This window comes from Salvelinus fontinalis, chromosome 10, assembly GCF_029448725.1.
Source record: "Salvelinus fontinalis isolate EN_2023a chromosome 10, ASM2944872v1, whole genome shotgun sequence".
Taxonomy (NCBI): Eukaryota; Metazoa; Chordata; class Actinopteri; order Salmoniformes; family Salmonidae; genus Salvelinus; species Salvelinus fontinalis.
The window spans coordinates 12,346,296-12,363,145 of record NC_074674.1 but is presented as its reverse complement, the minus strand read 5'-3'; the positions used below and the strand labels follow the sequence as shown (position 1 = coordinate 12,363,145).

General features: G+C 44.0%; 1 protein-coding gene across 1 annotated transcript; it reads left to right on the top strand.

Moving 5' to 3' along the window:
- The first annotated feature begins 11,192 nt into the window (after positions 1-11,192).
- Positions 11,193-16,640, top strand: LOC129863639 (actin-related protein 2/3 complex subunit 5-like protein). The gene is made up of 4 exons (XM_055935765.1): positions 11,193-11,622; positions 13,317-13,388; positions 15,578-15,754; positions 15,975-16,640. The coding sequence occupies exons 1-4, from the start codon at positions 11,482-11,484 to the stop codon at positions 16,035-16,037; spliced, it is 453 nt and encodes a 150-aa protein (XP_055791740.1). The 5' UTR covers positions 11,193-11,481; the 3' UTR covers positions 16,038-16,640.
- The last annotated feature ends 210 nt before the right edge of the window (positions 16,641-16,850 follow it).

Sequence of the window (16,850 nt, the reverse complement as noted above, 5' to 3'; positions counted from 1 at the left end):
CAGACCTAAACATGAGAACTTACATATAGACGAAGAACGCACGAACAGGAACAAACTCACAAATGAAACAGTCCCGTGTGGCATAAACACTAACACAGGAACAATCACCCACAAACAAACAGTGTGAACAGCCTACCTTAATATGGTTCTCAATCAGAGGAAACGTAAAACACCTGCCCCTGATTGAGAACCATATCAGGCTAATTAACAATGAACCTAAACATAGAAACACATAACATAGAATGCCCACCCAGCTCACGTCCTGACCATACTAAACAAAGACAAAATAAAGGAAATAAGGTCAGGAACGTGACATCGTTACCCATCGCTCCACAAAAGCCGTGGCCCTAACAGAGCAAGGGGAACCACTACTTCAAGGTTACAGAGCAAGTGACGTCACCGACTGAAAGGCTGCTAGCGTGCACCACCGCTGCCTAGCTAGCCATTTCACATCGGTTACATGAGCAAGAGGACAAGTACATTAGAGTGTCTAGTTTGAGAAACAGATGCCTCACAAGTCCTCACCTGGCAGCTCCATTAAATAGTACCCGCAAAACACCAGCCTCAACGTCAACAGTGAAGAGGCGACTCCGGGATGCTGGCCCTAGTGTATAGGCACAGAACATAATAGCAGCCCAATAATAGGCCTATGCTACTAATTAAACAAGTTTTAACACATCTGGATAGTAGGCTATATAATCAGTTCACTGTCAATAACGTAGCCTAGTATTTTCAATCTGAATACATTGATAAAATCACCAATGCCCTGGACGTTCTGCCACCCTAGGCAAGACAAAAATATATACATCTTAGACATCTTTATGAATCTAAGCATGGCACTTTCAAAAGTTACCTTTCCACCCAGACAGAGGCTCTACTGACGCAGGAAACTGTGAGCTTCAACTGCTTGTCCATTGTATAACCCAACAACAGAAGTGTTTCCCTAAAAGCTGCCTAGGTTTAAACAAACATCTTCTCTTTTCAGAAACAACTCAATTAATAGGGACAGAATAGCAAAGTCGATGTTTTTTATCTCCTCGAATATTTAGCTTCAGTTTAGCTTCAGATTGTCATTGAGAGGCATCAATATATCCCCGTATGCATCCGAGTCACGTCTTTCGCGGGCATTTTAGAGCTTGTTTCTACCATAAGGCATCACTGAGTTAAGCATTGTTGTAGAACGTTTGATATAATCTGGATACGTTTTATGTATTTATTTCAAAATATAAAGCAAACAATAGATATCCTTTTTTCCCTTTTCTTTAACAAAGGGTATGTGATACCCTCACTCAGTTGGAGCCCTGGTTTTAGTCAAAACACACCAACCCCTTCCCAGACATGGAGGTATTTATTCAGAACCAAACACACCAACCCCTTCGCAGACACGGAGGTATTTAATCAGTGCATGCGACAGTATTGGAGTATTTGGCTATACCGACATCTATGGACAGGATAATTGTGTCTGTCAAACAGGTTGGCTTACCACTTGTTTTTTGGAAGAAGAAAAAATAATCTCCAATTATATTTAACCCCTGCATCAAAGAGTTACAATGTTGCTATCACTATGCAACCTACAACCTACAGTAGGAAAACAAGTTTATTATTAATAATATCCCACCTGTGGCACGACCCCATAATTCTTACAATTATAATAAAAATAACACTTTTATATAACATATTTAACATTTCTGTAGAACAGAGTAAGATCATTTGAGCTTTGGAAACAACTGCTTTCATAAATGCATGGCGAGCCTCGTTTCGCTGGAGCAGTGTAAAATACGCTTTATGTCAATGACCCAGCCTTAACAAATGTCGTTTATTTTACATATCGAATTTGATTGTCCAACATCAGCATTCATTTATTTCGTCTCCACCAAGAGTGGCCTCTTTCCTCTGCTGCTGCATTGCAGTCAGCGATGTTCTCTCGGTACCTGTCCATGGTCCTGAAATCAAATAATCTGAGTATGCTTGGACACTAGCCTGATTCCAAGCTCCTTCCACCTCTGGAAACTATCTAGGTGGTCATGCGACATCTCATGCGAGGTGAGGAGGTGGCACTGATTCTTCCAGTCCCTGGTTCCATCCCTGACCAGCGTATATTTTCACTCGTGTGAAAAAAGTTTTCAGCAAAAACAGAAGGCTACATCGTTTTGCTTGGAATAGACAAGCCTTGGTCTCTCCACTCTCTCCCCGTTCGCCATCCTCCTATTGTAGTGGGCCACCGAAAACTTCCGTTGCCCCTCATCTCTTGTGAAATTCCCCTCCTTATCCTGATGTGGCCCAGCCTGCACTAAGATATCCCGTAAAGATCCATTCCTATATTTTGGCCACTCACCGGGATCTTTTATGTTTTTTGTTTGGGAGTCGGATTTAGCAGCAGCATCACCACCACTGTCATCAGGGACGGGGAGCGACGAATCTGAGTCTGGGTCCAAGATAGTAGGTTCTTCGCTGGCATTGTTTGGAGGTGTGGCTAGGGCCTGGTGTGACCACCTGTTCTTGTCCAGCCAGAGAGCTGTCATCGGTGAAAGTGCATGGCTCGGACTCCTTCGGTTTGCCCGCTTCACTGCTAGAATCAGCGAACGGGGGCTCGTCGTTCTCCTCGAATGAATGGCCTGTCCTCGTAGGCTTGTCATTCTCCACACCGGCTGATGGACACTGATACATTTCACCAGATCATTTCTCAGATCATTTCTTTGGTTTAGAGATTGTGGCTCTTTTCTCGTTTTTTATTTAGTTTAAATATTCGCTTCCTGATAGTTTTTGTCTCTTAGACATGGTAGCAAATCGTTTAAAATCTATATAGATTACTTTTAGCTAAAATTATATCCACTAGTAGTAGCTAGCTAACGTCAACAGGCTAGGTTAGGCTACTGCCTTAATCGTCTTCATGACGAGCAAACTTTACAAAAATAAATCTATAATTTATCTGGCAGCTTCATTTTTATTGTTTCATAATTGGATAATCCCATATATGCGGTGGGGGCGGGAACTGCAGAAACGCTATGAGCTGGTGGCTGATGTGACCTGTGCGGTGTAGTAGCCGATCTGGGGTGCCGGAGGGCGGCAGCCAATTGTCAAAATGCCGAACCAAATTCAAGTGCCGCCTAGGCGGAGACCTAATCTTGCCTAATGTGTGTTGTGTGTGTGTTGAGAGCGCACTACAGTTATTGGCTGAGTCACGTGAGCGAGAGAGAGCGCAGCAAGCGCACACAAAGTGACAACTATTTACCAGTTGTAGGTAGACTATTTAGATTGTCATTATGAAGACACCTATTTCCAAACCGTTTTCCATAAAACATATTAATGCACATCAATAAATAATGGAGACAAAGCACTGGAAAACGACTTTGGGCGCGTTATATAAATAAATCCGCTAGCCTAACATTCGCAAAGGAGACTTATTTACAATTATAAACCTGGTTTGAGCCCTGAATGCTGATTGGCTGAAAGCCGTGGTATATCAGACCATATACCACAGGTATGACAAAACATTACTTTTTACAGGGGTGCGTGCTCAGTCCCCTCCTGTACTTCCTGTTCACTCATGACTGCACGGCCAGGCACGACTCCAACACCATCATTAAGTTTGCCGATGACACAACAGCGGTAGGCCTGATCATCGACAACGAAAAATACAGCCTATAAGGAGGAGGTCAGAGACCTGGCCGTGTGGTGCCAGGATAACAACCTCTCCCTCAACATGATCAAGACAAAGGAGAAGATTATGGACTACAGGAAAAGGAGAACCGAGCAGGCCCCCATTCTCATCGACAGGGCTGTAGTGGAGTAGGTTGAGAGCTTCAAGTCCCTTGGTGTCCACATCAACAACAAACTAACATGGTCCAAGCACGCCAAGACAGTCGTGAAGAGGGCATGACAAAACCTATTCCCCCTCAGGAGACTGAAAAGATTTGGCATGGGTCGTCAGATCCTCAAAAGGTTTTACAGCTGCACCATCGAGAGCATCCTGACTGGTTGCATCACTGCCTGGTATGGCAACTGCTCGGCCTCTGACCCCAAGGCACTACAGAGGGTATGCATACAAGCTTCCTGCCATCCAGGACCTCTATAACAGGCGGTGTCAGAGCAAGGCCCGAAAAATTGCCGAAGACTCCAGCCACCCTAGTCATAGACTGTTCTCTCTGCTACCGCACGGCCAGCAGTACCGGATCTCTAGTAGTACCGGAAGTCTAGGTCCAAAAGGCTTCTAAACAGATTCTATCCCCAAGCCATAATACTCCTGAACATCTAATAAAATGACTTTCCAGACTATTTGCATTGCCCCCCCTTTTTACACTGCTGCTACTCTCTGTTATTATCTATACATAGTCACTTTAATAACTCTACCTACATGTATATAATACCTTAATTACCTCAACTAACCGGTGCCCACACACATTGACTCTGTACCGGTACCCCCAGTGTAAAGCCTCGCTATTGTTATTTTACTGCTGCGGTTTAATTAAGTAAGCATTTCACTGTAAGGCATTTCACACCTGTTGTATTCGACGCATGTGACAAATAAATTGTGATTTGATTTTGTAATTATGCTGGTAACCAGTTTATAATAGCAATAAGGGACCTCAGGGGTTTGTGGTATATGGCCAATAAACCACGGCTAACGGCTGTATTCAGGCACTCCGCATTGCGTCGTGCTTAAGAACAGCTCTTACCTGTGGTACATTGGCCATATACCACACCCCCTTGTGCATTGTTGTTTAATCATAGCAGTCAAGCAAGTAAATCAACATCCATTGATGGAAAATTATCTGGCGAGTTTAATAAGGGCGAATGTTCTTTTCTCTTGTCACACATACACATTCCTTTATTACGCCATGTCAAAGCTTGCAATAATTATTTTGAGGAAACCCGAATTTTGCTTCTAACGTCCTTACAATATATGATATTCCTTCTTAATTGGCTCGATAACTTTATGGAAAACGGGTTTATTGTATACACAGTATCAGTCAAAAGTTTGGACACACCTACTCATTCCAGGGTTTTTCTTTATTTTGACTATTTTCTACATTATAGAATAATAGTGAAGACATCAAAGCTATGAAATAACACATATAGAATAGTGTAGTGACCCAAAAAGTGTTAAACAAATCAAAATATATTTTACATTTAAGATTCTTCAAAGTAACCACTCTTTGCCTTGATGACAGCTTTGCACACTCTTGGCATTCTCTCAACCAGCTTCATGAGGTAGTCCCTTGGAAATAATTTCAATTAACAGGTGTGCCTTGTTAAAAGTTAATTTGTGGAATTTCTTTCCCTCTTAATGCGTTTGAGCCAATCAGTTGTTTTGTGAGGTCCCATTTTGTGTGTGGTCCCATTTTGTGTGTGTGCGCACATGGGTGAGCTTGCCATTTGTCTTATGATTATTGGTTCAGGATTTGTTAAGTATATTCTCTAATAGACAGGTTTTATGTTAGGTCACCACCAAACCACAATAAGCACAGCCATTTTTCCAGCGAAAGATAGCAGTCAGAAAAAGCAGAAATAGAGATAAAATTAATCACTAACCTTTGATTATCTTCATCAGATGACACTCATAGGACTTCATGTTACACAATACATGCATGTTTTGTTTGATAAAGTTCATATTTATAACAAAAAATCTGAGTTTACATTGGCGCGTTACATTCACTAGTTCCAAAAACATCAAGGGATTTTGCATAGCCACATCATTTAAACAGAAATACTCATCATAAATGTAGATGATAATACAAGTTATACACATGGAATTATAGATATACCTCTCCTTAATGCAACCGCTGTGTCAGATTTCAAAAAAACGTTTAAAACAATCATGCAATAATCTGAGACGGAGCTCAGAACAATAGTCAAATTAGCTGCCATGTTGGGGTCAACAGAAACCAGAAAATACATGATAAATGTTTCCTTACCTTTGATGAACTTCATCAGAATGCAGTCCTAGGAATCCCAGGTCCACAATAAATGCTTGATTTGTTCGATAATGTCCATTATTTATTAACTACTTTGGTTAGAGCTTTTGGTAAACAATTCCAAAGTCACAAAGCGCGTCAACTATAACGTGACGAAATGTCCAAAAGTTCCGTAACAGTCAGTAGAAACATGTCAAACAATGTACTGAATCAATCTTTAGAATGTTGTTAACATACATCTTGAATAACGTTCCAACCGGAGAATTAGATTGACTTCAGAAGAGCGGTGGAACGGAGGTCCTCCTCATGTGAACGCGCATGTGAAAGCGCATGTGAAAGCATGGTCAGCTTGTGGCAGACCTGACTAATTCCTGTCTCCTTCAGCCCCCCTTCACATTAGAGTCATCAGACAAAGTTCTATTGACTGTTGACATCTAGTGGAAGCCGTAGGAAGTGAAAACTCATCAATATCTCGCTGTAATTTCAATGAGAGCTTGGTTGAAAATCTGCCACCTCAGACAAAATGGTGGAACTTCTCAGGTTTTGCCTGCCATATGAGTTCTGTTATACTCACAGACATCATTCAAACAGTTTTAGAAACTTCAGAGTGTTTTCTATCCAATATGAATAATAATATGCATATATTAGCAACTGGGACTGAGGAGCAGGCAGTTTACTATGGGCACCTCTGTGCACCTTTCATCCAAGCTACTCAATAAATCATAAATCATTCTCTCAATGTTATCCCTGTCCCAGGGCGGTGACTAAGGGAGACAGATACTGACCTGCTCTCAGCTACTCGGTGGAAAAGACCTGACAGTAACAACTAATCTACTACTAGCTAGCTTATATATTGATAGACACGGATACAGGCTAGTGACATGCCTTACAAACAATTATTAGCAGCCATAAGAAGTTAACCAACATTGCTGAATACTTCTGGCAGGCAGCAAAAAGACCCGACCTCTCTGGAGGTGCGTGGCGGAGGGACCTCAGACTGGTGCACCGGACAAACGCGGGGGAGTGGAGGACGGCAACAAAAATAAGTTGTTTGGTTGTGTTCCTTTTCTAATTACATAATCTCCTCCCCCTGTGGTAGCATTTTGATTCTCAGTAACTATACTGTTCTCCTTGAAGGAGAAAGAATAATCAATATAAGTTTAAATATTAGACATGTGTAAGCAGAATGAAGGCTGAAGCCCATGTGAGTGTACAAAGCTGGATCAACATCAAATTGACCATTGGACATGTAAAACACAGAATGTAAGCAGAATCTGTGTAGATGAGGCAAGGTAAAGTAATAAGATGTGACTGGTCTGGGCCATGTCTGATCTTGTGAAATCTACTGGACACGCACATAAGTTAAGCATACATAGACAATGTAGGTCTGAACTTGTAAAAACCAAGCACTGGGAATGAAGATTCAGTTCTTCCATGGAAGTGCTTGGCTTTGTTGCTCTCTGTAATAAAGGCTCATTGAATTCACAAGCTCCGGTATCTGAGAAGTATTTGATTTAAATAAAAATATATTACAAAACACACATCACGACAAGAGAGACAACACTACATAAAGAGAGACATAAGACAACATGCCAACAAATATGGTGTCACGCCCTGACCTTAGAGATCCTTTTTTTGGGGGGGGGGGGGGGGGGGGGGGGGGAACACGGGGAGTGTGGCAGAGTCAGGTTGGAGACCTGAGCCAACTCCCCGTGCTTACCGTGGCGAGCATGTGACTGGTCAGGCCCCGTGCTATGGGGTGATGCGCACGGTGTCCCCAGTGTACACTCATAGCCCGGTGCGCTATATTCCAGCTCCTCGCATCTGCCGGGCTAGGGTGAGCATCCAGCCAGGAAGAATTGTGCCGGCCCTGCTCTCCAGACCTCCGGTATGTCTCTACGGCTCAGGATATCCTGCGCCGGCTCTGCGCACTGTGTCTCCAGTGCGTCTGCACAGCCCAGTGCGTCCTGTGCCTGCGCCCCGCACGTGCAGGGCCAAAGTCACTATCCAGCCAGGACGGGTTGTGCAGGCTCTTAGCTCGAGACCTCCAGTGCGCCTCCACGACCCAGTGTATCCGGTGCCTCGGCCAAGGACAAGGCCTCCTGCATGTCTCCCCAGCCTGGTGAGTCATGTGCCTGCTCCCAGAGCCAGGCCTCCTGTGTGTCTCTCTACTCCAGTGATGATCAATGGCAAGAAGCCTCCAGTGATGATCCATGGCAAGAAGCCTCCAGTGATGATCCATGGCACGAAGCCTCCAGTGATGATCCATGGCACGAAGCCTCCAGTGATGATCCATGGCAAGAAGCCTCCGGGTGGTGATCCATGGCACGAAGCCTCCAGTGATGATCCATGGCAAGAAGCCTCCAGTGATGATCCATGGCAAGAAGCCTCCAGTGATGATCCATGGCACGAAGCCTCCAATGATGATCCATGGCACGAAGCCTCCTGTGATGATCCATGGCACGAAGCCTCCAGTGATGATCCATGGCACGAAGCCTCCAGTGTTAATCCATGGCACGAAGCCTCTAGTGAGGAGGCATGGCACGAGGCTTTCCAGAGGCGCCCTTCAGTCCGGAGCCTCCAGCGTCGCCCTTCAGTCCGGAGCCTCCAGCGACGCCCTCCAGTCCGGAGCCGCCAGAGTCTCCCTTCTGTCCGGAGCCGCCAGAGTCTCCCTCCTGTCCAGAGCCGCCGGAGTCTCCCTCCTGTCCGGAGCCGCCAGAGTTGCCCTCCTGTCCGGGGCCCGCTGCGAGGGTCCCCAGTCCGGGGTCGGCGGCGAGGGTCCCCGCTCCAGAGGCGCCACCTAAGTGGGCCAAGCTTAAGGTGGAGTGGGGTCCACGTCCCGCACCAGAGCCGCCACCGTGGATAGATGCCCGCCCAGACCCTCCACTATAGGTTTAGGTTTTGCGGCCGGAGTCTTAGAGATCCTTTTTATGTCTCTATTTTGGGTTTGGTCAGGGCGTGAGTTGGGGTGGGCATTCTATGTTTTGTGTTCTAATTTTTCTATTTCTGTGTTTGGCCGGGTGTGGTTCTCAATCAGAGGCAGCTGTCTATCGTTGTCTCTGATTGAGAACCATACTTAGGTTGCCTTTTCCCACCTGTCTCTGTGGGTAGTTGTCCATGTGTAGTTGCCTGTGAGCACTACGTTGGCGTCACGTGTCGTTTGATTGTTTATTGTTTTGTTGGCGAATTCTTATATTAAATAAGCATGTACGCTCACAATGCTGCGTTTTTGTCCACTTCTTCCCAAGACGACCGTGACACATGGCAGCAACACATGAAAACACAACACGGTAGAAACACAATATGGCAGCAAAACAACATGCTAGCAGGCCAAAGCATGGTTCAAAAATTATTGGGCACAGACAAAAAAAGGCAAGAAGGTAGAGACAACAATACAAAACGCAAAGCAGCCACAACTGTCAGTAAGAGTGTCCATGATTGAGCATTTGAATGAAGAGATGGAGATAAAACTGTCCAGTTTTAGTGGTTTTGCAGCTCGTTCAAGTTGGTAGCTGCAGCAAACTGAAAAGACGAGCGACCCAGAGATGTGTATGCTTTGGGGACCTTTAACAGAATGTGACTGGCAGAACGGGTGTTGTATGTGGAGGATGAGGGCTGCAGTACGTATCTCAGATAGGGGGAGTGAGGCTTAAGAGGGTTTTATAAATAAGCATCAACAGGGGGTATACAGAGACGGCCAGTTTACAGAGTAGTATAGAGTGCAGTGATGTGTCCTATATAAGGAGTATTGGTGGCATATCTGATGGCCGAATGGTAAAGAACATCTAGCCCCCCGAGAGCACCCTTACCTGCCGATCTATAAATTACGTCTCCGTAGTCTAGCATGGGCAGGAAGGTCATCTGAATCAGGATTAGTTTGGCAGCTGGGGTGAAAGAGGAGCAATTACGATAGAGGAAACCAAGTCTAGATGTAACCTTAGCCTGCAGCTTTATATGTGCTGAGAGAAGGAAAATATACCATCTAGCCATACTCCTGAGGAATTGAATGAGGTCTTGAAATCTTTAAAATGTTCATCCTATTTGTAATAACAACAAAAATATTGGCTACGGTTGTTTTACTCCACTTCCTGCTTTGGTTGTCACTTTAATCTTTCGACTGTCGGTCTGGGTCCTTGCATCCATAGGCATATAGCTCGGTCAATGAGTGCATATAAGAGAATCCGTTTGGATTACAAGATGATTTGTAGATCAGTAATTCTGCAGTCAGACTAAAATGGAGTTGATCTCAAAAAATGCAATATATGAATTTGAGTGGTAATTTATGCTACATTTTCCCAACAGCCCCATTACTCAACTTCACAGCCAACCAGAGGAAAAGCATCAATTGAACTAGGGAGGAATAGCGAAGGCCTATAGACAAACAGAAAATCAGGGGTGTGTTCAGTTCGTGACAGTTTGAACTGAATTACGTGTTTCCCCAAAACGTTGTGCATCGTTCAACAACACCTTTTGGGGTACATTTGCTCCCATTTGGTGGGTGTGGTGAGGTGTGACTTGATCAATTTGGATGTGACGATTTGAAATCGCAAAATTCATGCAGTACCCCAAACACTTTCTCCCTCTGGGCCACCACTGTTTCTGTTAAATTCAACTTTGCACACCGTTCTGTTGTACTGAACACGCCCCAGGGTTGTGCCTTTCATTCCATTAGTTGGCCACAAAAACCTAAATGTATTAAGTTTGATAACTAGAATAATTTATAATGACAATGGTGTACTACTGTATACTGCACTATCCAGGGTTGGGTAGATTACTTTCTAAATGTAATCTGCTAAAGTTACTAGTTACCTGTCCAAAATTGTAATCAGTAACATAACTTTGGGATTACAACCTCAGTGACGTTATCTGATTACTTTCCATTACTTTTGGATTACTTTCCCCTTGAGGCATTAGAAGACATCAAAAACGATCCATCAAACGCTTGTATCATCATAGTGGTCTCTGACTTGTAGTCAGACTTGCTCAGGTGCAACAAACTTAAACTTGTACCTGTGTTCAACGCTGAATTGAATGTAGTTGAGAAAACAGAGTGGTGTCAATCATTTTCTTCTTGCAAACATCCTTTCTGAATTTAAAAGTAATCAAATAAGTAATCTAGTTTTTAAAAAGTATCTAATCTGATTACAAAATGTGTTTTTTTGGTAATCCGTTTGCATGTAACTGATTAAATGTAATCGGTTATTGTTACGTCCCAATCATGGCAGCAGTACTCTTATTGTGAAGGATTAAAAATATATATTTGACTCGGAAGTGACGATTAGTGCCGCTGGCTTCACGTGAGTGAAGATAATTCAGGCAACACTATTGAGTGTCAAACGAGTTAGCTAGGTACATGGTGGTAAAATAATGTGTGTAACACTGGCAGATAATATTATCTAGACAAATTACAATCAAAACACCGTTAGCGAAGACGGTGGTTGCTAGAATAGCAGGAGAGCCGATACAGAGCAAGTACCCTGTACTTGGCTCGCATTAACGCAACAGCGCTGTGTGTAGGACTAGCTTTAGCTTGCTAGCTACTATTTCTTCCAGCGAAGTTGCTCTGATGGCGAAAAACACTCTTTCGTCTCGATTCAGGAAACTCGACATAGATGAATTTGATGAGAACAAATTCGTTGATGATCACGATGAGGCTGTCGATAATCAGGGACCGGACGGCACGGAGATAGACAACCTCATCAGGATATATCCTTTACGTTCATGCCACCATGTTCGTTAGCTAAATGTGCTAGCTAGCTTGCTAACTATGTGATTTGTGATTTGATAATGGATTTTGTTTAACTCAAATCAAAATGCTCTTTTAATTTCTGCTCATGCTGACATGTCTCTTGCTAGGTAGGTAGCTGATGTTGTGCAAATATTTCGATTTAGGTTGCTAGTTAGCCAGTGCCTGGAGGATATCCCTGGCTGAACTATCCTAGCGCTGGTCCAGACCAGGGCGCCGTCCAGAGCTATCGGAACCCGAGACTCTAGCTACTTGTTAGCTAGGTAACTTAGTTATGTCTAAACATAGCTGTCTATAGCTAGCATGCAACGCACCAGCAGTTGCTACACTGTTAATGAGGGAATCCCTATGCCGTTTGATTTGGGTGAGACAGGAGTTGCAGGGTCTTCATGGCCCTCTTATGTTTATTTCGAGTGAGCCACATTCAGGGCAATGACACCAGTAGAGGATTTGCTTGAGGCAGGAAAATACAACATGTTTACTCCACATTGTGAGGAACTATAGCTATCTCTCTGCGTTTCATCCTCTGTGTGTCATCTTTCTCCATTTGAGAGGTAGCACTCTGGTCAGGTGAGCTGGAACCGGCTGTGTATGATCAGACACCTCTGGGAGCTCTTGAAATGGATCTCACATACTGGCAATGGCATCAACACCCTCTGTGATAGTCTCTCACTAGCCGGCAACCACCCGGCTACTCAACCCTGTACCGTTAGTGGCTGCTGCCCTATGTACGTAGACATGGAATCACTGGCCACTGTTTACATACTGCTTTACTCATCTCATATGTATATACTGTACTCTATTCTACTGTATTTTAGTCAATGCCATTGACATTGCTCGTCCCAGTATTTATTTATTTATTCCCTTTTACTTTTAGATTTGTGAATTGTTAGATACTACTGCACTGCTGGAGCTAGGAACACAACCATTTCGCTACTGTTAAATCTACTAAATATGTGTTTGACTAATACAATTTGATTTGGTGGAAAGAATCTCTGAGCATAATGTGTTCCATTAGCTGCAAAAACTTGACGTACCCAGTTGCAGCCCACTTTTTGGAAGCAACCCACTCCATTTCGTCCCCTCGGTATATCGGCATCGCACACACATCCGTCCCTAGGAGAGGGGGTGACCTTGACAATTTATTCAAATGAGATGCCACCTGGATCTTTCATTTAAAGACCCTTGCTCCCTTTCGTCTCAATGTGGACTTTGATCTGAAGCCATTCTTCTGATTATTGTATTTTTTCTATCCATTGTAAATGTTTGTTTCTATGATTATATGGCTGGATGTTTGCTTTTTTTCTCTTCCATTTCTGTAAATCAACCAATGAAATCAAGCCACACCCGGCTATGATTGCAGGCACCTGTGTCTTTTAAAAGTATATAAATTAGTGACCCGCAGAGGTTGTCATTATACCCTGATGAAGACCGCTTGTCCGTCAAAACATTGGTTCTAAAATGATTGCATCTGAGCGCCTAGTGAGGCTCTCCTTTTCTTACTCCGTTAGCCAGCACCTCGCCTACACAGGTGTGTGTTTCTTTTGCCTCTGTTGGTGGGAATAAAATGTGGAGAAGTACAATGTTCCCGCCCTTCAAACCTATTTAGGATATGGCAATAGACGGTGTTAAATTCCTTAACCGACTAATGCACAGGAGACACGATGACAGCTTTTCACCTTGCTCTGCGGAACCCTCCTCTCAACACTAAGAATCCAGCAATAAAGGTAAGGGGCCAAGACTTTCATTTGAAATTCTTGCATCATGTAACTTTGTGGGAAGGTACACGATATATACAAAAGTATGTGGACATCCCTTCAAATCAATCAATCAATTTTATTTTATATAGCCCTTCGTACATCAGCTAATATATCGAAGTGCTGTACAGAAACCCAGCCTAAAACCCCAAACAGCTAGTAATGCAGGTGTAGAAGCACGGTGGCTAGGAAAAACTCCCTAGAAAGGCCAAAACCTAGGAAGAAACCTAGAGAGGAACCAGGCTATGAGGGGTGGCCGGTCCTCTTCTGGCTGTGCCGGGTGGAGATTATAAATTAGTTTATTCGGCTATTTCCGCCACACCCATTGCTGACAGGTGTATGAAATTAAGCACACAGCCATGCAATCGCCATAGAAAACATTGGCAGTGGAAAAGCCTTACTGAAGAGCTCAACTTTCAATGTGGCATCGTCATAGGATGCCACCATTCCATCAAGTCAGTTGGTCAAACTTCTGCCCTGCTAGAGCTGCCCCGGTCAACTGTAAGTGCTGTTATTGTGAAGTGGAAACGTCTAGGAGCAACAACGGCTCAGCTGTGAAGTGGTAGGCCACACAAGCTCACAGAACGGAACCGCCGAGTGCTGTAAGTGCGTAAAAATCAACTGACCTCTACAGAGTTCCAAACTCAAATCAAATTTTATTAGTCACATGCGCCGAATACAGTGAAACGTTTCCTTACGAGCCCCCAACCAACAATGCAGTTTCAATAAATACGGACAAGAGTAAGAGAAAAGTAACAAGTAATTAAAGCAGCAGTCAAACAACAATAGCGAGACTATATACAGGTTGGTACCGGTACAGAGTCAATGTGCGGGGGCACCGGTTAGTTGAGGTAGTATGTACATGTAGGTAGAGTTATTGAAGTGATTACGCATAGATGACAACAGAGTAGCAGTGGTGTAAAGAGGGGTGGTGGTGGGGGGCACATAGTCTTGGTAGCCATTTGATTAGATGTTCAGGAGTCTTATGGCTTGGGGATAGAAGCTGTTTAGAAGCCTCTTAGACCTAGACTTGGCGCTCCGGTAGCAGAGAGAAGTCTATGACAAGGGTGGCTGGTGTCTTTGACAATTTTTAGGGCCTCTGACACAGCCTGGTATAGAGGTCCTGGATGGTAGGAAGCTTGGTCCCAGTGATGTACTGGGCCATTCGCACAACCCTCTGTAGTGCCTTGCGGTCGGAGGCCGCGCAGTTGCCATACCAGGCAGTGATGCAACCAGTCAGGATGCTCTCGATAGTGCCTCTGGAAGCAACGTCAGCACAATAATTGTTTGTCTGGAGCTTTTTGAAATGGGTTTCCATGGCCGAGCAGCTAAGATCGCCAAGCGTCAGCTGGAGTGGTGTAAAGCTCGTTGCCATTGGACTCTGGAGCAGTGGAAACTTTTTATTTGGAGTGATGAATCACGCTTCACCATCTGGCAGTCCGACAGACAAATCTGGGTTTGGTGGATGCCAGGAGAACGCTACTTGCCCAAATGCATAGTGCTAACTGTAAAGTTTGGTGGAGGAGGAATAATGGACTGTGGCTGTTTTTCATGGTTCGTGCCCTTTAGTTCCAGTGAAGGCTAATCTTAACGCTACAGCATACAATGGCATTCTAGACGATTCTGTGCTTCTAACTTTGTGGCAACAGTTTGGGTAAGGTCCTTTCCTGTTTCATCATAACAATGCCCCAGTGCACAAGCGTAGGTCCATACAGAAATGGTTTGTCGAGTTTGATGTGGAAGAACTTGACTGGCCTGCACAGAGCCCTGACCTCAACCCCATTGAACACCTTTGGGATGGTAACTGCGAGCTTAATCACATTAATGCTCGTGGCTGACTGGAAGCAAGTCCCTGCAGCAATGTTCCAACATCTAGTGGAGAGCCTTCCCAGAAGAGTGGAGGCTGTTACAGCAGCAAAAGGGGGGCCAGCTCCATATTAATGCCCATGAGTTTGGAATGAGATGTTTGACGAGCAGGTGTCCACATACTTTTGGTCATGAAGTGTGTTTGGAGTCAATATTAACATTGGTTTAGAATGCTAGCTCATTGAAGGAGAGGCTTAGCAAGCATCCCAAACATGTTGCCTCTCTTGGGAATCTGCACTGGTGTAAATAACTTTTGTAAACACTCTCTCTCGCTGTCTTGTTCTGTCTTTCAGGAAAGGGCTCTGGCAATAGTGCTGAGAGTGTTGACATCATTTAAGTCAAGTGATATTGAGCCAGCCGTCAAGTCTCTTGACAGAAGCGGGGTGGACCTGCTTATGAAGTACATATATAGAGGCTTCGAGAAGCCCTCCGACAATAGCAGTGCCATTCTCCTACAGTGGCACGAAAAGGTGTGAAAGCTATATCTGAACTTGTGCAATCTTTAAACTCTCGTCCACCTAATGTTCATGGAAATATGATGCACAGGAGGCTACTGAGGGGAGTTTGGCTCATAATGCTATCAAACACAAAACCGTGTTCAACCATTATTATGAGCCCGTCCTCCCCAATTAAGGTGCCACCAGCCACCTGTGTTTGATAATTTGTCTCTTCCCCTCTTTCGTCACTCAGGCTTTCGCAGTTGGGGGCTTAGGGTCAATCGTACGAGTTCTGACGGCCCGAAAGACCGTTTGAGGGGACGGGCTTAATCACGTGGAGCGTCTCGGCTGACCACTGGCAAGAGGAGTGATTGCCTTCTGTGGAAGGGAAAATTAGATTATCAGAATTTCTTACTGAAAAAACCCTTACACTACATAAGTTAAAGACAAAACACAAAGGGAACATTTATTTTTAGTTTCAAAATGTATGGGATAGCTGTAATTTAGGACAGGATGATACGTGTTCATGTATAGGACGATCATTTTTACCCAATCACGAGTTATTTTCTCGTTCTTTATTTCATTTCTGTTCTAATACTATTGAGAAGCATCAGCATGTTTCTTGAGGGTGGGGGAAGGAAGGAAAAGAGACATGGCAGGTCAAAGGAAAAGTGTGCATTAAGTGGTACTGTACCTTTATACCAGTGTGTGTGTGTGACAAATTCAGTGTGCTTGCGAGTGTCTGTCTGATATGTTAGTGTAATATTTCATTTTTTTTCTCATTGTCATTTTTGTACAGACAGAAGTACATTTTAATATAAAGAGATTGAGATTCAATTAATTGGTATGCAGGGTGGCGTATATTGAACAATGGGGGATTTTGTTGTGAAGTGCCTGCTGCAATAAAACTGGAAACAAGTGTCCTTGTCATTTGCCCCTCTCTGGGAGCCAAATTCTGTTATTTTGACCAATCACATCGGCTATTTTCAGAACTGATTAGCGGGGGGGAAAATATCAGTTGGGCTGGCTGTAAACACCGCTTTGTATATGCAGAATTGTGGTAGTGAATTTGGCTGTGGAACCTGTATTCCTGCTCAGATTGAACACAACCACGGCATGTGTGACGAAC

Excerpts from the sequence above, each read along its gene's own strand:
- LOC129863639 (XM_055935765.1), top strand. The coding sequence starts at position 11,482 with ATGGCGAAAAACACTCTTTCGTCTCGATTCAGGAAACTCGACATAGAT. Across the intron at positions 11,623-13,316 it reads TAGACAACCTCATCAGGATA|GGAGACACGATGACAGCTTT; the intron begins TATCCTTTACGT and ends GACTAATGCACA. Across the intron at positions 13,389-15,577 it reads CTAAGAATCCAGCAATAAAG|GAAAGGGCTCTGGCAATAGT; the intron begins GTAAGGGGCCAA and ends TCTGTCTTTCAG.